The sequence below is a fragment of the Erythrolamprus reginae genome, chromosome 5 (assembly GCF_031021105.1).
Source record: "Erythrolamprus reginae isolate rEryReg1 chromosome 5, rEryReg1.hap1, whole genome shotgun sequence".
NCBI lineage: Eukaryota > Metazoa > Chordata > Lepidosauria > Squamata > Dipsadidae > Erythrolamprus > Erythrolamprus reginae.
In genome coordinates this window covers 1,556,986-1,581,048 of record NC_091954.1, presented here as the reverse complement: position 1 = coordinate 1,581,048, position 24,063 = coordinate 1,556,986, and the positions used below count along the sequence as shown (strand labels likewise).

The window sequence follows — 24,063 nt, the reverse complement described above, 5'->3', positions numbered from 1 at the left end:
CACTAGACACAAGAACAGATTTTTTTCCTGAACGCCATCACTCTGCTAAACAAATAATTCCCTCAACACTGTCAAACTATTTACTAAGTCTGCACTACTATTACGATTAGTTTTTCCCCATCATTCCTATTCCCCTTTTCCTCCCACTTATGACTGTGTGACTGTAACTCGTTGCTTGTATCCTAAGATTTTTATTAATATTGATTGTTTCCTGATTGCTTATTTGACCCCTATGACTATCATTAAGTGTTGTACCTCCTGTTTTTTGACAAATGTATCTTTTTCTACTATTCTATTCTATTCTATCCTATCCTATCCTATCCTATCCTATTCTATTCTATGTCCTATGTCCATGTCCCATGTTCTATATTATATATTCTATTCCATTCTACTCTTATTCCATATTCTATTCTATATTCTATATTCTATATTCTATATTCTATATTCTATATTCTATATTCTATATTCTATATTCTATATTCTATATTCTATATTCTATATTCTATATTCTATATTCTATCCTATCCTATCCTATCCTATTCTATTCTATGTCCTATGTCCCATGTTCTATATTATATATTCTATTCCATTCTACTCTTATTCCATATTCTATTCTATTCTATTCTATATTCTATATTCTATATTCTATGTCCTATGTCCATCTCCCATGTTCTATATTCTATATTCTATTCCATTCTACTCTTATTCCATATTCTATTCTCTATTCTATTCTATTCTATTCTATTCTAGCCACTCTGTGAAAACTGTTTACAACCTACTCGATCATTCAATGTTGGAAAATAGTGGAAAGTTAAAACGTATAAAATCAGGGAACCACATTGGCAACCCCGAAAGGCCCTCCCTGTGTATGCCAAAGGATGTTGTTTATTGAAGTTTCCCCCTCCTTTGAAGGACACAAACATCGTTGTCCTCTTTTGAACCCGAACCGGACCTGGAGCTCCCCACAGCTGATCGCCTCTGCCATTGGTCGAGCCACCTCCCCTCGTGCAGAGACTCCCACCCACCTGGATGGCCCTTGGCCAATTGGAGAGCCTTCAGAGGAGTCCGGAAGCCAAAGGCAGCTTTCCAAACCACCCCAATCATCCGATCGAAGGAGCGAGTCATCGCAGGTAGCCCTCAACTTACCACACAGATGAGTCAATATTTCTGCTGCTAAGAGAAATGGGTGTTAAGTGGTTTTTTTTACCTCCCTTTATGTCTTTTCTTGCCACGGTTGTTAACTGAATCACTGCACTTGTTATGTTAAGAACATGGCTCCGCCGTGGATTTTGCTTGTCCAGAAGATCGCAGAAGGGGATCACACAACGGCGGGACGCTGAAACCGTCAGGTGTCCACAGTGAAGGGCTGCAATTTTTTTTTACTGATACAGTAATGGTACGAATGCAAAACTTTAGATATACATCATATGAATTGTCAGGAGTGTGTGTGTAAATTTTGTGTTTCTTCATACAGTGTAGCTGCAGCCGTGTTTCGAAATGGCGCCTGTAAGTGACGGACGTTACAAGCAACGTGTCGTCATTGAATTTCTCACTGCGGGGAAACAAAATGTTGGGAACATTCACAAACGTTTGTGTCCAGTTGATGGAGAATCTGCAGTCGACAGAAGTACGGTTAGTCGCTGGGCACAGAGGAGGAGGCCATTGCAGTGCAGAAATGGCTTCGTGACCAGAACAAGGAGTGGAACCGACAGGGCATCCACGCCCTTGTGTCTCGCTGGAAGAGGGCCATAGAACGGGACGGAGATTACGTGGAAAAATAGGGAGTGTAGAAGAAACACCGTTCTTTCTTGGGTGTAACTTTCATTGTGTTTAGTAAATAATTGTTGAAGGAAAAAAATGTGGTGCATTACTTTCTGGTTACCCTTGTATCTGGTAACTGTGATGATTATGAATGGTAAGTAAAATAGCTTTACTGCCTGTGATTGTCATAAACCTGAGGCTGGCATGAGTAGCAAGGGAAAGACCCTGAATTTGGAGACCCCCAGACAGCTGCCTCTACCGTCTTCACTTTATTTATAGCACGGCGTGGATTCCGATTCTCAATATCAATCTGGCTGGTTAAACATCTTTACTGAATTCAACTTTATTCTGGGCTCCCTATCAGTTTTCAGATCTGGTCGGATGGCAACAGCTGTGGGAGACATATAACTATGGATGCATTCTTTACAGTGGTTGGGCAGAAGACGTCTCAGGTTTAGCTAAAGGAACCTGTCTCAATTACCGTATTTTTTGGAGTATAAAACCCACCTTTTTTCTCCCCAAAAGAGGCTGATAATTTGGGTGCGTCTTATACTCTGAATGCAACTTTTTTTTCCAGCTCTAACTAGCTGCGATCAATGTTTCCAGTTCTTACCTTGCAGGCTCTTTCATTGTTACTCTCTGCGAATAATGTTTTCCAAGCCCCAAGTCTTTGCAGGGTTTTTTTCATTGCTCTAACTTGCTCCAAATAAGTTTATTTCCAGCCCTAAGCAGGTGCTAACAATGTTCCCAGCTCTTATTTATTTATTAGATTTGTATGCCGCCCGTCTCCGTATCCACTGTTACTCTTTGCTAAGAATGTTTTCCAAGCCCTAAGTCTTTGTAGATTTTTTTTCATTGCTCTAACTTGCTCTGAATACTGTAAGTTTCTTTCCAGCCCTAACCAGGTGCTAATGATGTTCCCAGCTCTTACCAGCTTGCAAGCTCTTTCATTGTTACTCTCTGTGAAGAACGTTTTCCAAGCCCTAAGTCTTCACAGGGATTATTTTTAATTGGTTTAACTTGCTCAAAATGTTTCTTTCCAGCCCTAACCAGGTACAAACAGTGTTCCCAGCTCTTATTGGTGTGCAAGCTCTTTCATTGTTACTCTTTGTGAAGAATGTTTTTGAAGCCCTAAGTCTTTGCAGACTCGAAGAAGACTTTATAATGATCTCACCATCATATCGGTACATCTTCCAATAAGAAAACATAAGACACGAAGCATGTTGGGCGGCAATTTATTTATCTATTTTTAAATTTTCAGTTTGACTTAACTTATTCCAAGTCTCCTTGATGAGTTTCATGTTGTTTCTGGAATCGAATGGAGCATTTATTTATTGTTCTCCCTCAGAGTCGACTACAGTAGCGAAGGCATGCTGAAAAGAGAGAGAGAGAGAGAGAAGGAGAAAGAGAGAAAGGGGAGAGAGACTGAGGCAATTTTGTAGGATTGCTGGAATTTGTGAAGCCCAAAACCCTCCTGAGTGCAAAAAAACAGCACAACATCAAACCGGAAGTGCGGGTTTTTTGAACTTCCAGTTTGTCCATTGGGCATTTTTTTTGCCTCCGGGGCTTCAGAGAAGCATCCTGAAGTGTCCAGAGGGCGAAACGGCTTTTCCCGAGGCCGAAAATCAGCTGACCAGTGCGCAAATGCATGCGTGCCATAGATTTGTCATCACAGCCCTATACCATTTGAGACAATCCCTTCTTAAAAGCCTCCAGTATTGGAGCAGCCACAATTTCTGGTGGCAAGCAGTTACACTGGTTAATTGTTCTCACTGTCAGGAAATTTCACCACAGTTCCAGGTTGTGTCAGTCTTTCACCCGTGTTTTCTTGTCTTGCCTTCTGGTGCTTCGGAAAATAGATTCTCCCTTATTGTGTGTTATATTATGATAGATAGCTAATAGACAGAGGGATGATACTGTGGTTAGATAAATGGACAGATAGATAGACAACTAGGGAAGAGAAGTGGAGAGAGAGAGAGAGAGAGGAAGGACAGAGAGGGAGAGAGGGGGAAGGGGGAGAGAGATGGAGGAGAGAGGGGGGAAGGGAGAGAGAGATGTGTAGAGATGGGAAGAGAGGGAGAGAGCGGGGAGAAAGGAAGAGAAAGGAGAGAGGGGGAGACATTGGGAGAGACTGGGAGAGGGGGGGAGAGAGAGATGTGTAGAGATGTGTAGAGAGGGGGAGAGGGGGGGAGAGAGGAAGAGACAGGAGAGAGAGGGAGAGAGAGGGAGAGACAGGAGAGAGAGGGAGAGACAGAAGAGAGAGGGAGAGACAGGAGAGAGAGGGAGAGACAGGAGAGAGAGGAAGAGACAGAAGAGAGAGGGAGAGACAGGAGAGAGAGGGAGAGACAGAAGAGAGAGGGAGAGACAGGAGAGAGAGGGAGAGACAGGAGAGAGAGGAAGAGACAGGAGAGAGAGGGAGAGACAGGAGAGAGAGGGAGAGACAGGAGAGAGAGGGAGAGACAGGAGAGAGAGGGAGAGACAGGAGAGAGAGGAAGAGACAGGAGAGAGAGGGAGAGACAGGAGAGAGAGGGAGAGACAGGAGAGAGAGGAAGAGACAGGAGAGAGAGGGAGAGACAGGAGAGAGAGGGAGAGACAGAAGAGAGAGGGAGAGACAGGAGAGAGAGACAGAAGAGACAGGGAGAGACAGGGAGAGGAGAGGGGGGAGGGAGGGAGGGGGAGAAGAGAAAGGACGGGGGAGAAGGGGAGAAACAGGGAGAGAGGAGAGGGGGGAGAGAGGTGGAGGATAGGGGAGAGGAGAGACAGGGAGATAAGGTGGAGAAGGGGTGAGAGAGAGAGAGAAAGGAGAGAAGAGACAGGGAGGGCCGCAAAAGGGGAGAGAGGGGGAGAGAAAGGAGAGAGAAAGGAGAAAGGGAGAAGAAAGGAAGAGAGATGGGGAGAGACAGGGAGATGGGGGAGAGAGAAGAGAGAAGAGAGAGTACGTGTGTATGAGAGAGAGAGAAAGAGGGCAGAGAGAGCAGGGAACGATGGCAGGGATAGATAAATGGGCAGAGTAACTGACTTACTTCGGATTGTTCCATCTCGTCGATCTCTTCAACCCGACTGAGATGAGGAGCTCCATATTTGTCACTTAGCTCAGCCAAAGTCTTTGAAATGGCTTCCTTTTCGGCGGCAGCCTTCGCCTGGAAGAAAAAACGTCATTCAATCGCCTCCATAGGTTGGGGATTATGGGGAATAACAACCCAACTAACGTGGACAAAAACCCTCCTCATCTGCAGTGGCCTCCCTGGGCTGAGATATCAACACTTTTCCCCCTATTCTTCTCCTTAAATGGAGAGTGAGAAGGTCGCAAAACAGGCGCCTCACACCGGGAAATCTTCAAGCCTCTCCTAATCTCAGCTGCCTTCGGTTGAACTGCAGAAGAAGCTGCACTTGCTCCCAATTAGTCTCCGGATGCAATTCAAGGTGTTGGTCATCACCTAAGAGGGTCGCCCAGAAAGTAATGCACCACATTTCCCCCCCTCAACCTACAGAATGCGAAACTTATTGGAATTGTCAGGAGTGCGTGTGTAAATTTTGTGTCTCTTCAGACAGTGTAGCTGCAGCCGTGTTTCGAAATGGCACCTGTAAGTGACATACGTTACAAGTAGTGTGTCGTCATTGAATTTCTCACTGTGGGGAAAGAAACTGTTGGGAACATTCACAAACGTTTGTGTGCACTTGATGGAGAATCTGCAGAATCTGAAATACGGTTAGTCGCTGGGCACAGAGGGGGAGGCCGTTAGAAATGGCTTCGTGACAAGAACAAGGAGTGGTACCAACATGGCATCCACGCCCTTGTGTCTCGCTGGAGGAAGGCCACGGAACGGGACGGAGATTAGGTGGAAAAATAGGGAGTGTAGAAGAAACACCATTCTTTCTTGTATGCAAGTTGTGTGCAAGAAAAAAAATGTGGTGGGGCATTATTTTCTGGGCGACCCTCGCATGGCTTAGGGCCCGACTATCTTCAGGACCGCCTCCTACCGTATACCTTCCAGTGACCGATAAGGGCCCACAGGGCTGGCCTTCTCCGAGTCCCGTCAACCAAATAATGCCAACTGGCGGGGCCGCGGGGAAGGGCCTTCTCTGTGGTAGCTCTGACTTCCTGGAAGCAGCTGCCCCCGGAGATCCATACCCTTTCCACCCTACTGGACTTCTGCAAAGCTGTAAAGACCTGGCTTTTCTGACATTGACCGATACCCTTTAATGAGAGATATTGAGAGATATGTATGGCTTTTATTAGGGTTTTGTAATTATTTTTTAAATTGTTCTTTTAAACGTTGTTTGGGGTTTTTTTGTAAACCGCCCAGAGTCCTTGAGGATTTGGACGGCATATTTCTTTTAATACGTGCTTTTACATAGTTTAGATCAGTGTTTCCCAACCTTGGCAACTTGAAGATATCTGGACTTCAACTCCCAAAATTCCCCAGCCAGCGGATGCTGGCTGGGGAATTCTGGGAGTTGAAGTCCAAATATCTTCAAGTTGTCAAGGTTGGGAAACACTACTTTAGATTTTATTCAGCTTCTTTTTATTGCTCTGTATCTATTTGTATTTGTATTTCTATTATATTATTAGATTTATTAATTATTAAATAATATTATTATTGTAAGCCGCCCTGATTGGGTGGCATAGAAGTCGAATAAAAAAATAGATATGAATTAGATTAATAAATATATATATACATTTTATTTATTTATTAGATTTGTATGCCGCCCCTCTATGGTCAAGGACCATCAATATAATATTAATAATAATTAAAAGAACAGGAAACAGGACTTTTGGCTGAGCAACCAAGATTGACCCATTGTAACTATACAAGAGATGTACATTAATAAATAATAAATGGAATGTTTGTGTGTGTGTTTGCTTTTAATAATGGGGTTTTTAGTGTTTTTTAAATTATTAGATTTGTTCTTACATTGTTCTTGTTATTGTTGTGAGCCGCCCCGAGTCTACGGAGAGGGGTGGCATACAAATCTAATAAATAATTAATTAATTAATTAATTAATTAATAAATAGATAGATAGGTAGGTAGGTAGGTAGGTAGGTAGGTAGGTAAATAAATAAATAAATAAATAAATAAATAAATAAATAAATAAATAAATAAATAAATAAATAAATGAACGAATGGAAACCTAGAAGACTGACGGCAGAAAAAGACCTCCTGGTCCAGCTAGTCTGCCCTTATACTATTTTCTGTATTTTATCTCAGGATGGATCTATGTTTATCCCAGGCATGTTTAAATTCAGTTACTGTGGATTTATCTACCACGTCTGCTAGAAGTTTGTTCCAAGGATCTACTACTCTTTCAGTAAAATAATATTTTCTCATGTTGCTTTTAAATAAATGTTGCTTTTAAACAAACAAACAAACAAACAAACAAATGGTTCCTCCCTTCTGCCTGGGACTGTCTTTCTTGGGGGGCGGTGTGGGTCCCCCCCATGTCTCTTACCTCCATGTCCGCCTGCCGTTTCTGCTCCTGCAGGAGCTCTTCTGCCCTCTCTCGTTCCATCTTCTCCCGTATTTCCTGCTCTCGTTCCATCTGGGCCTGCAAAGATCCCATGGAAGTTAGCAAAGTTTCACTCCCTTGAGGCTCCCTTGGTTCAGAGCGTCTGCTCCAGCAATCTCACACTACTTACCAGAGCTTACAAAACTTTTGCCAGACCTATCCTAGAATACAGCTCATCTGTCTGGAACCCATACCGCATCTTGGACATTAACACCCTCGAAAATGTCCAGAGACGCTTCACCAGAAGAGCCCTTCACTCCTCCACTCGAAAAAGAACCCACTGTGACAGTGTTTCCCAACCTTGGCAACTTGAAGATATTTGGACTTTAACTCCTAGAATTCTGCAGCCAGCGAATGCTGGCTGGGGAATTCTGGTAGTTGAAGTCCAAATATCTTCAAGTTGCCAAGGTTGGGAAACACTGCCCTACGAGACTAGACTTTCAATCCTGGGTCTTGAAAGCTTAGAACTATGACACCTTAAACACGATCTAAGTATTGCCCACAAGATCATATGCTGCAACGACGGTCAACGACTACTTCAGCTTCAACCACAACAACACAAGAGCACACAACAGATTTAAACTTAATATTAACCGCTCCAAACTTGACTGTAAAAAATATGACTTCAGTAACCGAGTTGTCGAAGCGTGGAATTCATTACCGGACTCCATAGTGTCATCCCCAAACCCCCAACACTTTACCCTTAGATTATCCATGGTTGACCTCTCCAGATTCCTAAGAGGTCAGTAAAGGGTGTGCACAACTGCACTAGAGTGCCTTCCGTCCCCTGTCCTATTGATCTCCTATATCTTTCTTCTATTCCTATATTTCTTCTTCTATTCTTTCATTGATATGTTCTATTCTTATATCTGCTCTTCTATTCTTCCTAAGATATATTTTACTATGAGTATCTCCTCTATAACCTTCATCATGTATTTTACTATGTGTATATAGATAAATATATACCCACTAAACCCCTCATTGTGTATTGGACAAAATAAATAAATAAAATAAATAAATATCTCCTGTACCTTTCTTCTATTCCTATATCTCTTCTTCTATTCTTTCATTGATATGTTCTTATTCCTATATCTTCTTTTCTATTATTTCTTAGATATATTTTACTACGAGTATCTCCTCTATAACCTTCATCATATATTTTACTATGTGTATACCCACTAAAACCCTCATTGTGTATTGGACAAAACCAACCAATCAATCAATACAAAATAAACATTGCAAAATACAATATTTTAAATCAAGGAACACACATTTACCCATGGTCTTTACCCAAGACTTAAACAGCAATTATAACATAAATATGTCCTTTTTCAAAAAAGAAAGAAAGGTGTCCTACCTGTCTCTCTACTTCCAGCTTTTGCTGAATCAAGAGTTCTTCTTCTTTCATTTTTTCCAGCATCTCCACTTCCTTTTGAGCCTCCTCGCGCTCTCGCTCCAGTTCTTCCCTCTCCAATTTCCTCTAAGGGGGCAATAAAACAATCATTTGACAGCTCCCACAACTGCAGGGCCTTTTAGAAAAATCAGGTTTTGTGGGTGGAAGCGGAGCAAACTCAAGGCCCGTCCTGCATACCAAGAGAGCGGAGAACAATGGAAGGAGAGGAGCAGGCTAAGCCGTCCACTTTAATTTCCAAGTGCCGCCCGTTTCCCAAAAACTGACCACATGCATGGCAAAAGGAGGGGACCCCCGTCAGTCCATCAAAAGGAGTTTGAAGGCAGCCCCCAATCCCCTTGGACTTCTTTCTCTCTCTATTTCTGCCACCTTCAAAACACTGAGAATAAGCAGCAAAGAACGTTGTTTTCAATCAGTGTTTCTCAACCTTGGCAACTTGAAGATATTTGGACTTCAACTCCCAGAATTCCCCGCTGGCTGGGGAATTCTGGGAGTTGAAGTCCAAATATCTTCAAATTGCCAAGGTTGAGAAACACTGTTTTAAATGTTGGCTCTACCTGAAGCCTGAGTAGCAAAACTCCCCTTTCTTCACTTTATATTAAATAAAATGTGTTATTTCCCAAACGCCATCACTCTGCTAAACAAATAAGCACTGTCAAACTATTTACTAAGTCTGCACTACTATTACTAGTAGTTTTTTCTCACCATTCCTAACACCCATCTCCTCCCACTTAAGACTGTATGACTGTCACTTGTTGCTTGTATCCTCAAGATTTTTTATTAATATTGATTGTTTCCTGATTGCTTATTTGTACCCTGTGACAATCATTAGGTGTTGTACCTCCTGATTCTTGACAAATGTCTCTTTTTCTTTTATGTATACTGGGAGAATCTGCACCAAAGACAAATTCCTTGTATGTCCAATCACACTTGGCCAATAAAGAATTCTATTCTATTCTATTCTGAATTACTGTATATTCTATTCTATTCTACTCTATTCTATTCTGAATTCTATTCTACTCTACTCTATTCTGAATTATATTCTACTCTACTCTACTCTATTCTGAATTATATTCTACTCTACTCTACTCTATTCTGAATTATATTCTATTCTATTCTACTCTATTCTATTCTGAATTCTATTCTACTCTACTCTATTCTGAATTCTATTCTACTCTACTCTATTCTGAATTCTATTCTATTCATCTATATTGTATTTAAGGTATTGGAAGGAAGGAAGGGAGGGAGGGAGAGTAATTGAGTGAGTATGTGGGAAGGAAGTGGAAAGAGGAAGGAAGGGAAATAAATGAAGAATTTATTTAGGAAGGAAGAAAAAGGTGAAGGTAAGGAAAAGACGAGGAGAAGAGGAAGGAAAGGAAAAGGGAAATAAAGGAAGAAGGAAGAAAGAAAAGATGGAAGGAAGGGAAAGATGAAATAAAGAAAGATGAAAGAAGGAAAAGTTGGAGGGAAGGGAAGGATGAAATAAAGAAAGATGAAAGGAAAAGATGGAGGGAAGAGAAGTGGACAAAGTTGTTGTTGTTATTATTATTATTATTATTATTATTATTATTATTATTATTATTAATTAGATTTGTATGCCACCCCTCTCCGCAGACTCAGGGCGGCTCACAGCAACAATAAAACAATGTACAACAAATCTAATAATTTAAAAAACACTAAAAAACCCTTATTAAAAGCAAACATACACACAACCATACCATGCATAAACTGTATAAAGTTCTACAAGGAAGAGCTGAAAGGCTTTCACATTGAAACCCAGGAGCTCATAGGCCTCGTGAAAGTTCCTGCAAATGGAAAATCTGACCGACCATGTTAAAGAACAAAAAACTACATTCAGTACTGAAAGGACAAGGAATACCGAGTGAACCCTCAAAAACTGCCCACCCTCTGACATTGCAGAAAATCCTGAGGTGCCTTCAAAATTGTGCAGAGCCCCCCGCAGGAGATTAGGAGCCGAACCCCCACCTGCAGCTCTTCGATCATGTTCTTCTTGTACTTGTAGATCCAGTGGGCCAGGTACAAGATGGGATCCGAGGGCCGATGTTCTGAGATTTCAGCTAGGCCTCCTGCTAAACAAGCGCCCAGGCTTCTTCTGAGGTAGGCGCTTTCCATGGTTGGTTCCCAAATAGCTCTAGATTAGAGAGATCTATTAGAAAGAAAGAAAACACAGGCTGATTGATAAATTAAAGTGTACGCGGTTTTGTGTTTCCATGACCAATGATTATAAGTTGTTGAGCCTCTGATCAAAACACCATGAAGAAGGAGGAGGAGGAAGAGGAGAAGCAGAAGCAGAAGGAGAATTAGAAGAATTAGAAGAAGAAAGAATAAGAAGAAGAATAAGAAGAAGAAGGGGAAGTAGGAGGAGGAAATGAAGAAGAAGAGGAAGAAGAAAATGAAGAAGACAAAGAAGATGGAGAAGAAGAAGACAAAGAAGATGAAGATGAAGACAAAGAAGATAAAGAAGATGATGAAGAAGACCAAGATCAAGAAGGAGGAGGAGGAGGAGAAGAAGAAAATGAAGAAGATAAAGGAGAAGAAGAAGAAGAAAATGAAGACGAAGAAGAAGATAAAGAAGATGATGAAGAAGACCAAGATCAAGGAGGAGGAGGAGGAGGAGAAGAAAATGAAGAAGATAAAGGAGAAGAAGAAGAAAATGAAGACGAAGAAGAAGATAAAGATGATGAAGAAGAAGACCAAGATCAAGAAGGAGGAGGAGGAGAAGAAGAAAATGAAGAAGATAAAGGAAAGGAAGAAGAAGAAAAAGGAGGAGGAGGAGAAGAAAATGATGATGAAGAAGATAAAGGAGAAGAAGGAAAAGAAGAAGAAATTAGAAGAAATTAGAAGAAGAAGAAGAAGAAGAAGAAGAAGAAGAAGAAGAAGAAGAAGAAGAAGTTGTTGTTGTTATAATAAAAATGATGATTTTGAAATGAAGCCAAGATAGGTTTTACCCTTCCAGAAATCAGTACTAGAGAAACTGTCCTACAGTTGGGAACCGCTAATAGAATCTAGAATCCTGTTCCAACGGAAAACAACTGCCAGTTGTGCTCGGTCTGCTTAAAAGCATACATAGGATGCACCTCCAAAACCAGACACACCTTAGTTTGAAAAAGGAGCGTTGTCAATTTGAAACAAACCACAGGACATGTTCCCCTTGCTCCTCTCTTCCATGTCTTGGGAGCAGCTTTGTGAATAGCTGAAGATGAAGATGTTTCTTTTGTATCTTAGCAACTCAGCAATAGTGCATCTCCCTGGAGTCATTATGTCTGATTTCGACCAGAATTTATGCCTCCTGCCAGCAAGGTGGGTGGATATATGTGCATGTGTTTATATTACATTTATGCTATATTAATCTCAAATCAGATCTTCATACAGATTGAAGGGGAAGCTAAATAAATATTTATTTATTTTGTCCAATACAAATTTATTTATTCATTAGATTTGTATTCCGCCCCTCTCCGTAGACTCGGGGCAGCTCACAACAGCAATAGAACAATTCATAACAAATCTAATAATTTAAAAAACATTTTAAAACCCCCATTATTAATCAGACATATATACAAACCTACCATACATAAATTGTATAGGCCGGGGGAGATATCTCAATTCCCCCATGCCTGGCAGCAAAGGTGGGTTTTAAGGAGATTACGGAAGGCAAGGAGAGTGGGGGCAGTTCTAATCTCCGGGGGGAGCTGGTTCCAGAGAGTCGGGGCCGCCACAGAGAAGGCTCTTCCCCTGGGACCCGCCAAATGACATTGTTTACTCGACGGGACCCAGAGAAGGCCAACTCTGTGGGACCTAATCGGTTGCTGGGATTCGTGGGGCAGAAGGCGGTCCGGGAGATATTCTGGTCTGATGCCATGGAAAGTTGAAGAGAATAAGAACATGTAGTAGTAAATATCAGGGAAAGGATAGAAGAAAAGATATGAGAATAGATTACATCAATGAAGAATAGAGGAAAGGATATATGAATGGGAGAAAAGATATATAAAATATAGGAGAGACAATTGGACAAGGGACGGAAGGCACACGAGTGCACTTATGCTCGCCCCTTACTGACCTCTAAGGCAGTGTTTTTCAACCAGTGTGCCGTGGCACACTAGTGTGCCGCGAGACATGGTCAGGTGTGCCGCGAAGCTCAGAGAAAGAAAACAAGAGAGAGAAAGAAAGAGAAAGAGAAAGAAAACAAGAGAGAAAGAAAGCAAGAGAGAGAAAGAAAGAGAGAGAAAGAGAACAAGAGAGAAAGAAAGCAAGAGAGAGAGCAAGAGAGAGAAAGAAAGAAAGCAAGAGAGAGGGAGAAAGAGAGGGAGGGAAGGTGGGAGAGAGAAAGAAATAGAGGGAGGGAGGCAGAGAGAAAGAGAGCAAAAAAGAGGAAAGAAGGAAGAGAAAGAAAGAGGGATGGAGAGAGAGAAAAAAGAGGAAGGGAGAGAAAGAGGGAGAGAGAAATAGAGCAAAAGGGAGGAAGAGAGAGAATTTTTTCATCCAATATTTTTTTAGCGGCCCCCCCCCCCCCCACTCAATGTTCCCCATGGTTTTGTAAATGTAAAAAATGTGCCGTGGCTCAAAAAAGGTTGAAAATCACTGCTCTAAGGAACCTGGTATAAAATAAATAAATAAATAATAAATAATAATAATATAATAATAAAAAAACTATTTTTTTCTCCAGGCTTTGCAAGCGCTTTTACGCAGGAGTTCTTAAAAGCAAGACTTTTGCTTTTGTTAAGCGTAGTAAGCAAAACTCTCCCTCTCTTTATTCCCTCTCAATGGGACTCAGCAGCCAATGAGATTCCCCCCCCCCCTCCATCCCGGATTCGCGCAGCACAAGACTCCGGTGATGTCACGGGTTGGATCCCAACAAGGTTGTTTCGGTTGCCGGGCGACGAAGGAACGCCAGGATCGCGCGCAAGGGAAAAGAAAAACACCTCCAGGCGTGAAGGTTGCAACACGGTTAAAAAGGTATAAACGCGGATTGCAAGCAAGGCAGGGTCCATTCCTAGCCTGATCTATATTCAGACGTTGCAGAAAGCGAGCAAAGGGTTGAATCGAGCGGTGGGCGAGTTTCTTTTGGAGAGCGCAAAGGATGCGTTTTTTAAAAAAAGTCCCAAGTAGCTTCGTTCCTTCCGAATGAATTCCGATTTCTAAAAGGTTCCGAAAAGGAGGATACAGTATTCGTTTGGGTGTCAGATTCCTGTGATCCAAAAACTGACCTGGTATTTGTCATCATTATTATGTGGGAGAAGTTGCTCCATGTGACATTTTGGGAGGTCTTTTTTTCCCCTTGCTGAGAAGTTTTTTCTGGGTTGCAAATATTGATTGATTGATTGATTGATTGATTGATTGATTGATTCATTCATTCATTCATTCATTCATTCATTTATTGGGCTTGTATGCTGCCCCTCGCATACAAGTCCAATTATATTTGTATTACATATATTTGTATTGTATTTTATTCCTATTTTTGTTAACCGCCCTGAGTCTATAGAGAAGGGTGGCATAGAAATCTAAGAAAGAAAGAAAGAAAGAAAGAAAGAAAGAAAGAAAGAAAGAAAGAAAGAAAGAAAGAAAGAAAGAGTTATCTTTAAAAACAAGTAAAGGTATTTAATTAGGACCTGGCTGAATTCATTCTATTGCAATTTATTTTGTTTGTGTTATTTTGTTTCCTGTGAACAGAGAACTTGGTTCAAGTCCCCCCAGTCCCTTGGATCAATTCAGAGTGAAAGGCAAACGATGGGAACGGATGCCAAATATTTCAAGGAAAACCTCGGGAAGTGTTTGGCTGAAGGACTTGCCGCGGTGGCAGATCGCCGCCCAACAGACCCCGTCCGTTTCTTGGCCTTCTGGATTTACAGCTATAATGAAAATAGAAAGAACGAAGAAAAGGTGAGACATTTGAAACAAACCCACCCCCCTAAAGTTGAAGAAAACTTGTCTCAGCAACGATTGGATCGAATTGTCTTTCCTCCCAACTTTCCTATCCCTTGTCTTCTTCTAGAAAAAATCCGAAAAGGACCTCCTAGAACTTAATTATGAAGAACTTCTTGCAGAATTGGAGAGTAAAGAAAAGCTGACAGCAGAAAAACTTCTGGTGGCCCCAAAGTTTCAAGGAAAGCAGGTGGTCTGGGTTTTTAATTTTACATTAAAGCGCACTAAAGTACAATGGGCCGTATTTAGCTCATTGGTGTAACGAGAAGAATTGTTGGAGCAGTTGTTTAAACAATGCATTTTTTAAAAAGTGTCTTTCTAGAGGATGGATGGATGGTAGATGGATGGATGGGTGCTTAGATGGTTAGGTGGCTAGATGGTAAACAATAAAATAAAATAGGTAAACAATGCAATTTTATTCTATAAAGGATGTTTACCAAGAGCAAACGGAAGATACTCCTGAAAAATCAATGGAAATAGGCAGAACATCACACCAACTTTTGGTGGCTGATGAAGAGGCAGATGAAGTAAGTACCTATTTTAACACATACACCTGACATTTATTTTATTTATTTATTTATTTATTTATTTAATTGGATTTGTATGCCGCCCCTCTCCGAAGACTCGGGGCAGCTCACAGCATATATAAAAAAAGAACAATTTATAAAAGTCCAATTAGTACTACAATATTAAAAACAATTAGAAAGAGAAGATTAACCTAAAAAATTAATTTATTAACCAAACATTCAGCAATGATACTTAAGGCATTCAGTGGTCAGGGGAAGATCTAAGAGTCCCAAGCCTGGCGGCAAAGATGAGTTTTTAAGCTCTTCCGGAAGGCAAGGAGGGAGGGGGCAGTGCAAATCTCTGGAGGGAGTTGATTCCAGAGGGCCGGGGCTCCCACAGAGAAGGCTCTTCCCCTAGGTCCCGCCAACTGACATTATTTGGTCGACGGGACCCTAAGGAGGCCAACTCTGTGGGACCTCACCGCAGAAAGCGGTCTCGGAGATAATCTGGTCCGATGCCATGTAGGGCTTTATTTTATTTTATTTATTTTATTTGTTTTTTGTTTTTATTCATTTTTGTCAAGTATATATTGGTAGTATACAAAGATATAACTGTATTATATTATATTATTGTATTGTATTGTATTGTATTATATTATATTATATTATATTATATTATATTATTATATCAAATCATATCATATTATATTATAATTTGTTTTGTCAAGTACGTATTGGTGGTATACAAGGATATAACAATGTTTATATACATGATACTAGTAAGAGAGAAACATTAGGGCAGGGGACGGAAGGCACGCTGGTGCACTTATGCACGTCCCTTACTGACCTCTTAGGAATCAGGAGAGGTCAACAGTGGAGAGTCTAAGGGTAAAGTTTTGGGGGTTAGGTGATGATACTACAGAGTCTGGTAGAGAGTTCCAGGCATCAACTACTCGGTTACTAAAGTCGTATTTCCTGCAGTTGAGTTTAGAGCAGTTTACTTTAAGTTTGTGTCTTTTGTGTGCTTGTGTGTTTTTGTGGTTGAAGCTGAAGTAGTCGTCGTCCGGATATACAGAGCTACTACGCAGTCGGACTTGACAAGATTCCAGAATTTATATTGTGGTAATTTAGGAATCAGCGCAAAGAAATAACAAAGGCACTTTTGTAGAAAAATAGTAGTAAATAGTTTTACTCTTCGGTGCAAGCACAATATCTTCTGTCTTAATCTTCTACTTACAGGAACAAACTTTATCTACATGCAGTAAAGCTCACTTACATGTAGATACTAAACCAATCCAGGTTTCTCCATATCAATGCTACAGCTCTAACTCAATATCTTAACTCCCACTCAGGTTGCTCCAGCCAGCCAACTAACAGTATCACCACCAACAACAGCAAGCAATCGTTGTAAAGTTGCTTTACATTTTATAATGCTTTGGTCCAATCAGATTGCAGTTTACACCCTATAACTCAGCATTCAACATGCTTACAACCTTCTTTTATCTTATTTGGTAATATAATGGAATATCACCAAGGATTGTCGTTGACAGGAAGGACATTGTAGCAGATGATTTTATCTATCTATCTATCTATCTATCTATCTATCTATCTATCTATCTATCTATCTATCTATCTAATTTTTTTAATGCCACCCTTCTCCTTAGACTCAGGGCGGCTTACAACATGTTAGCAATATCACTTTTTAACAGAGCCAGCCTATTGCCTCCACAATCCGGGTCCTCATTTGACCCACCTCGGAAGGAGGGAAGGCTGAGTCAACCTTGAGCTGGTGGTGAGATGGGCTGTGCTTAGGTGATGTAGTTCTAAGCTTTCTAAACTTAGGATTGTAAGTCTAGTTGTGCAGGGTATTCTGTTGTGAGTGGAGGAGTGGAGGGCTCTTTGTGTGAAGTATTTTTGGATGTTTTCTAATGTATTTATGTCCGAAATAACGATTTGGGTTCCAGACAGATGAGCTGTATTCAAGGATTCGTCTGGATGCTAAGTTGGTTAGATGGCTAGATGCTTGGTAGCGGAAGTAAACAATGTAATTTTATTCTACAAAGGATATTTTCGAAGAGCAAACAGAAGATACTCCTGAAAAATTAATGGAAGTAGAACCTTTGAGAGGAGAGGTGGCTGATGAGAAGACAAATGAAGTGAGTACCTATTTTAACACATGCACTTGACATACTATTACTAACAGCAAAACCAGCCCTTTGAAATTCACTTTGCATTAAAATGATGTTTACCCACTGGAAGTCACCCAAACTCTTTGTTTTGAGGTTCTTCACAAGTTCAGTGAACTGGAAGAGGTTAAGGACACCAGATAAGTCAACATGGAACATTTCATTCAAGAGAATCATTGTTGCTTCCTTCCCTTGGATAAATTCAGTTGGGTTTAAAATCTGTATAGAATCTGCAATTTAGTTTTTGTGCAAGCTTCGTTCTTGTGTCCGTGTTGCAATAAACACCCCCAATGAAATAAAACTCCGAGGCGAGAAGTTCCTCAAAGTTCCAATTTATTAGAGATGTCATGTTGGCAACATCTGTGAAAACCCGAATCTGAAAGCTTCCAGGTTTAGAATAGAATAGAATTTTTATTGGCCAAGTGTGATTGGACACACAAGGAATTTGTCTTGGTGCATATGCTCTCAGCGTACATAAAATAAAATATACATTTGTCAAGAATCATGTGGCACAACACTTAATGATTGTCATAGGGGTCAAATAAGCAATGAAGAAGCAATATTAATAAAAATCTTAGGATATAAGCAACAAGTTACAGTCAACATGGGAGGAAATGGGTGAAAGGAATGAGGAGAAAAACTAGTAGAATAGAAGTGCAGATTTAGTAGAAAGTCTGACAGTGTTGAGGGAATTATTTGTTTAGTAGAGTGATGGCGTTCGGGGAAAAAACTGTCCTTGTGTCTAGTTGTCTTGGTGTGCAGTACTCTGTAATGATGTTTTGAGGGTAGGAGTTGAAACAATTTGTGTCCAGGATGTGAGGGGTCAGTAAATATTTTCCCCGCCCTCTTTTTGACTCGTGCAGTATACAGGTCCTCAATGGAAGGCAAGTGGGCAGCCATTGTTTTTTCTGCAGTTCTGATTCTCCTCTGAAGTCTGTGTCGGTCCTGTTGGGTTGCAGCACCAAACCAGACAGTTATAGAAGTGCAGATGACAGACTCAATGATTCCTCTGTAGAACTGTATCAGCAGCTCCTTGGGAAGTTTGAGCTTCCTGAGTTGGTGCAGAAAGAACATTCTTTGTTGTGCTTTTTTGATGATGTTTTTGATGTTAGGTGACCATTTTAGGTCTTGAGATATGATAGAACCTAGAAATTTGAAGGTCTCTACTGTTGATACTGTGTTATCTAGTATTGTGAGAGGTGGAAAGGTGGAAGGGTTTCTCTTAAAGTCTACCACCATTTCTACGGTTTTGAGTGTGTTCAGTTCTAGATTGTTCTGGTCACACCACAAGGATAGTTGTTCAACTTCCCGTCTGTATGCGGATTCATCATTGTCTCGAATGAGTCCGATCACTGTTGTATCATCTGCAAACTTCAGTACTTTACTCCACCCATACAAAAGTTCAAGTCCCTGCCCAGCACCCACATGTCCATCACATGATCCAATCAAGCACCATTCAGAACTGAAGATGTCTCCCAGTCACTTCATTGCAACTGTCGGACGCAGTGGCCTTAACTTTCTAGAAAGAATGTTATTAGACTACTACACATCACCAGGTTGGGGTTTCAACTTAGGTCTGCTACTGGTACGGATGTGCGCGCAGCTCTGGGTGATGGCTGGGCGCACATATCCACCGAGAGCGTACATGCGTTGGAGCGAGATTTCAGGAAGCAAATCTTGTGAGAAGACACACGGGCGTGTGAGATTTTGCCGATTTGGGGAATCTCAGCATGCACGGCGGCATGGCAGAGCGGGTGGCTCAAGGCTCATGAATTATTTATTTATTTATTTGTTTGTTTGTTTGTTTATCAGATTTGTATGCCGCCCCTCTCTGCAGACTCGGGGCAGCTAACAATAATAAAAAGACAATGTAAACAAATCTAATATTAAAAGTAATGTAAAAAACCCCAATTTAAGAAACCAATCATACATGCAGACATACCATGCATAAATTTTATAAGCCTAGGGGGAAGGGAAAATTTCAATTCCCCCATGCCTGACCATAGAGGTGGGTTTTGAGGAGCTTACGAAAGGCAAGGAGGGTGGGGGCAACTCTGATATCCAGGGGGAGTTGGTTCCAGAGGGTCAGGGCCGCCACAGAGAAGGCTCTTCCCCTGGGTCCCGCCCGACGGCATTGTTTAGGGAATCAGCTGGCAACTGACAACCCTGACAACTAGATTAAGATTGGGTTTTTAAGGTTTTTTTTAATAATGTACTCATGTAGATGAAATTAATTTTCAATCATAGATGACAGCCGAAGAAAAGATTGGACCCGTGCAGGAAGAATTGGAAATTAAGTCATTGCAAGAGGTGTTAGAAAACAGAGAGGATCCAGATGAGTTAAATGTTGTGATAAATGAGTTGGATGAGCAACCACGCCAGGTAAGTCCTAGTTTAACGCTCCAGGAAGCCTCGTTGGAAACTCCTGAAGATGAAGGCTTAAGTCCCAAAGTCCTGAATGACACAAGCGAAGACCAGTTAGAACAAGACGTAGCAGCTGAAAATGATGTACAAGCTGAAGATGACACTCAGGCCGAGAAAGACAGATCTACTCAGGATGGGTACTTGGAGTAATTCCACAATTCATGTATACTTAGAAGAAGATTCTGCTGTCTTCAAAAGGCTTTGTTTCACAAAGGATGAAAATATTTTGAGATTACGATAGTGACATTTTTCAAACACAGTTGCACTGGGATGCTATATGGATAAGACTGATCATCAGATGGTAACAAGTTTGGGAATCTACATGTACAATGTGCCTCTTCAAAGCCTGCTATGTTCTTGTAACTTTTGCTTTTATGTCTCTCTACAACTGGAAGTCTGTTATACAACTGATTGTAAACAAAGTTCAATAAGCAGTAAGATTCTTTGCACAATCACACTTATGGGTGATTTGAGAAGGAAATATTCTCAATGCCATGGTGGAGATAGTTCACACAAGACAGAGAGGAGGGGATCACTTTATTCTCCAGGGCACCGGAGGGCCAGACGAGGAACAACAGCTGGAAGCTGACCAAGGAGAGATTCAACCTGGAAATAAGGAAGAACTTCCTGACGGTCAGAACGATCAACCAGTGGAACAACCTACCAGCGGACGTTGTGAACTCCAATTCTCTGGACATTTTTAAGAGGAAATTGGACTGCCATTTGGCTGGGATGCTATAGGGTTCCTCCTTAGGCTGGGGGTTGGAATTGATGACCCGCATGGTCCCTTCCAACTCTAATAAATAAATAATTTTTGTATGCGTGTAGAATCATCCACAGTGTTGTAGATGTGTGACACAGATTTGGAGACACATTATATCCAACCCCTCATCACCCGAAACCAGTTATGCACTTGGCCCCTTACTTCCTCAATATCACCCACTGTTGATCTTAAACAGCACAATAGAACTCCAAGTAAATCAAACTTCTGTGAAATCAAACTGTCCACTTAGGAAGCAACACGGATTCACAATCCATTTCACCTGCTGTTGTGCACATTCAACTTTGTACAGAACAAAGGATTCATTGAGAATATTTCATTCATTCGGATCTAGGATGTGTTCTTTGAGGGTTCCCTTTATTTTTTTTTGAGCAGTATATTTGTCTACAAAACATTTGTCTGCAAAACATAGAATTTCCCATTGCTTGGATAAAGTGGAAATTTTGAATTGCCTTTTCTATTAAGTCTTTAAAATGTATTTATCAAATTAATGTATCAGTAGATATTCGTGAACACTCTTTGTGGGATTTTTAGTTTCAATAAAACTTGCTAATCACTTGTAATAATTTAGATGCTCCTGAAGCTGTAAGTGCTGTTTATCCAAATCAAGATATTTAATAAATCTTCAAATTTAAAAATCATAAAATTATGCCCACAAGACTAATGACTTGTTCCTTACAGATAGACTACCTATGGACTATTAAAGGCAATATGCTTATCTTTTAGTGATATTTTTATATAAACATCTAAATGCTGCAAGAGCTATCATGCATGAGATAGCTTTGTGTGTATACACTAATGTTTAAACAATTATGTCCACAATAAAAATATTTTGAAGAGTAAAAACATCACGTGATTCTTTTTCTTCCACTAAATCTTTTAAAATATGACTATTGATGGCATCATTAAGAAATACTGTGTATCAGTAGTTAAGAGTCATGATTAAATATTGTGTGACTCAATCAAACACAAAACCCATTTCCACAGATAATGGTTGTGCTGTGCCAAATGGTTGGGTTGTGTAGTCAAGTACATTTATAATTCATTCATATTCATAACTGGTGCAGGTCTGTACACGGTTTTTAATGAAAGTTTTGTAAAAGTTTGGTTGCAGTTCACAAGATGGTCATTTCTGGTTTGTACAGCATATTGCAGCAATAGCTTTAGTTGACTGTTTCCCATAATCCTAAAGTGGGTATTATAATTGTTAGAGGTGAAGCCTAAACCATGAATGACATTTTAAGGGAGATGGTGGCATGAACACTATCAGTTTGCACTCTTCATTTTTAACATTATAATGTGTTATTACTTGGAATTGTCTCTATCCTTGGAAAACAAAAAAATAAGTATAGAGAAACTGGATAGCTGTATACAAAAGTTGAAGATAATATACTGAAGTCAATAAAAATAAACTTGAGTAGAGTTGATATTGCTTTAGAAAACCAAACTTCATCTTTAAGATACAATATCCTCTTTCTTTGGCGTAGTACTGTATTTCACATTTTATGATTTCCTCATATGTTGTTACGCCAGTCAGCCAGATGAGGTCGCTAAAGTTTAATAATTCAGGAACTCGCTCATCAGTTTACGGCCTTGCGTTTATAAAGATATTATTTGCAAAAAGTGCCTTGAAACCGATACAGTTAAGATGGCACCAAGATTGATCACTATTTGTAGATTTGCCAATTGATAGGTTTGCAAGTGTTGAAAATGGCTTGGTGTATGTTTCAGTGTAAGAAAATCTTTATCTGATGCTGTTTTTAGTGTTTTAGTCTTCTGGATAAGAAGATGCAGTCGGCCCATCTTCCTTTGTGTCTGTTAGTCAATCAACATGGTATAAAACTGATCTTTGTATGATTTGGCCCCCTTCCTCCCCCAGCCCAAAAATATTTCACTTTCGGAGATTGGCATTTATTTTATTTATTTATTTATTTATTTATTTTGTCCAATACACAATGAGGGTTTTAGTGGGTATATATCTATATACACATAGTAAAATACATGATTAGTAGGTTGTTTTTCCAATAGGAATTCATCTTTGACACCATTTCATTTTGTACCTAATTAACAATCGTCCCCACCCAGAGAAAGTGACAGTTATAAACGGAGTTGTTTTATAAACACTTTTTAAAAATTTATTTATTTATTTATTTTATTTATTTTGTCCAATACACAATGAGGGTTTTAGTGGGTATATATCTATATACACATAGTAAAATACATGATGAAGGTTATAGAGGAGATACTCATAGTAAAATATATCTAAGAAATAATAGAAACATAGAAACATAGAAGACTGACGGCAGAAAAAGACCTCCTGGTCCATCTAGTCTGCCCTTATACTATTTTCTGTATTTGATCTTAGGATGGATATATGTTTATCTCAGGCATGTTTAAATTCAGCTACTGTGGATTTATCTACCACGTCTGCTGGAAGTTTGTTCCAAGGATCTACTACTCTTTCAGTAAAATAATATTTTCTCATGTTGCTTTTGATCTTTCCCCCAACTAACTTCAGATTGTGTCCCCTTGTTCTTGTGTTCACTTTCCTATTAAAAACACTTCCCTCCTGGACCTTATTTAACCCTTTAATATATTTAAATGTTTCGATCGTGTCCCCCCTTTTCCTTCTGTCCTCCAGACTATACAGATTGAGTTCGTGAAGTCTTTCCTGATACCTTTTATGCTTAAGACCTTCCACCATTCTTGTAGCCCGTCTTTGGACCCGTTCAATTTTGTCAATATGTTTTTATAGGTGAGGTCTCAAGAACTGAACACAGTATGTATTCCAAATGTGGTCTCACCAGCGCTCTATATAGCGGGATCATAATCTCCCTCTTCCTGCTTGTTATACCTCTAGCTATGCAGCCAAGCATCCTACTTGCTTTCCCTACCGCCTGACTGCACTGTTCACCCATTTTGAGACTGTCAGAAATCACTACCCCTAAATCCTTTTCTTCTGAATAATAGAAAAGAAGATATAGTAATAGAACATATCAATGAAAGAATAGAAGAAGAGATATAGGAATAGAAGAAAGGTATAGGAGATATAGGAGAGCAATAGGACAGGGGACGGAAGGCACTCTAGTGCACTTGTACTCGCCCTTTACTGACCTCTTAGGAATCTGGAGAGGTCAACCGTAGATAATCTAAGAGTAAAGTGTTGGGGGTTTGGGGATGACACTATGGAGTCCGGTAATGAGTTCCACTGGTTGTATTAACTTTGTTGCGCAAAGTTAATACAACCAATCTGTAGAAATCTTAACCTATTTTTAAGTCCAGCTAGTCTCTTGTGGGATCCCCCCCCCCATTTCACAGTTTAGCTCACATCTGTCAGCTATTCACAAATGCAATCCATGTTTTGTTTTCAAAATTAGGTAAGGATGTAATCCAATCACTCAAGAGCAAACTGAGCATTTAAGCATTTGTGCATATGCTGCACTTCAGTACTCAAAACAATATCCACTATTTCTTTAAATTCCAAATGTTTTTCTCACATTTGAAGATATTGATCAGATACCAAACAGCCTTAGCAAACATTGTTAT

General features: G+C 40.2%; 2 protein-coding genes across 5 annotated transcripts in view; one reads left to right on the top strand and one right to left on the bottom strand.

The window, feature by feature from the left end:
- Positions 1–2,982: 2,982 nt before the first annotated feature.
- The window catches only part of DYDC1 (DPY30 domain containing 1), a 29,569-nt gene continuing 8,488 nt past the window's right edge, over positions 2,983–24,063 (bottom strand). For 2 of the 3 annotated variants that reach the window (XM_070751934.1, XM_070751935.1), the window contains exons 2-6: positions 10,667–10,847; positions 8,627–8,749; positions 7,213–7,308; positions 4,785–4,901; positions 2,983–3,134 (exon numbers count right to left, since the gene is read on the bottom strand). In XM_070751934.1, the coding sequence (XP_070608035.1) occupies positions 3,093–3,134; positions 4,785–4,901; positions 7,213–7,308; positions 8,627–8,749; positions 10,667–10,813 (525 nt within the window). In that variant the 5' untranslated portion in view covers positions 10,814–10,847 and the 3' untranslated portion in view covers positions 2,983–3,092. Of the gene's footprint in view, positions 3,135–4,784; positions 4,902–7,212; positions 7,309–8,626; positions 8,750–10,666; positions 10,848–11,796; positions 11,877–24,063 lie in introns of those variants that run through there. The other variant, XM_070751936.1, reaches the window with a different exon arrangement.
- On the top strand, positions 13,572–21,363 carry LOC139167481 (DPY30 domain-containing protein 1-like). Of its 2 annotated transcripts, none has more exons than XM_070751932.1 (6): positions 13,572–13,654; positions 14,369–14,578; positions 14,691–14,810; positions 15,049–15,147; positions 17,190–17,282; positions 19,560–21,363. In XM_070751932.1, the coding sequence occupies exons 2-6, from the start codon at positions 14,426–14,428 to the stop codon at positions 19,884–19,886; spliced, it is 792 nt and encodes a 263-aa protein (XP_070608033.1). In that variant the 5' UTR covers positions 13,572–13,654; positions 14,369–14,425; the 3' UTR covers positions 19,887–21,363. The 2 variants fall into 2 exon arrangements, with proteins under 2 accessions (XP_070608033.1, XP_070608034.1); XM_070751933.1 differs by lacking the exon at positions 13,572–13,654 and adding an exon at positions 13,698–13,908.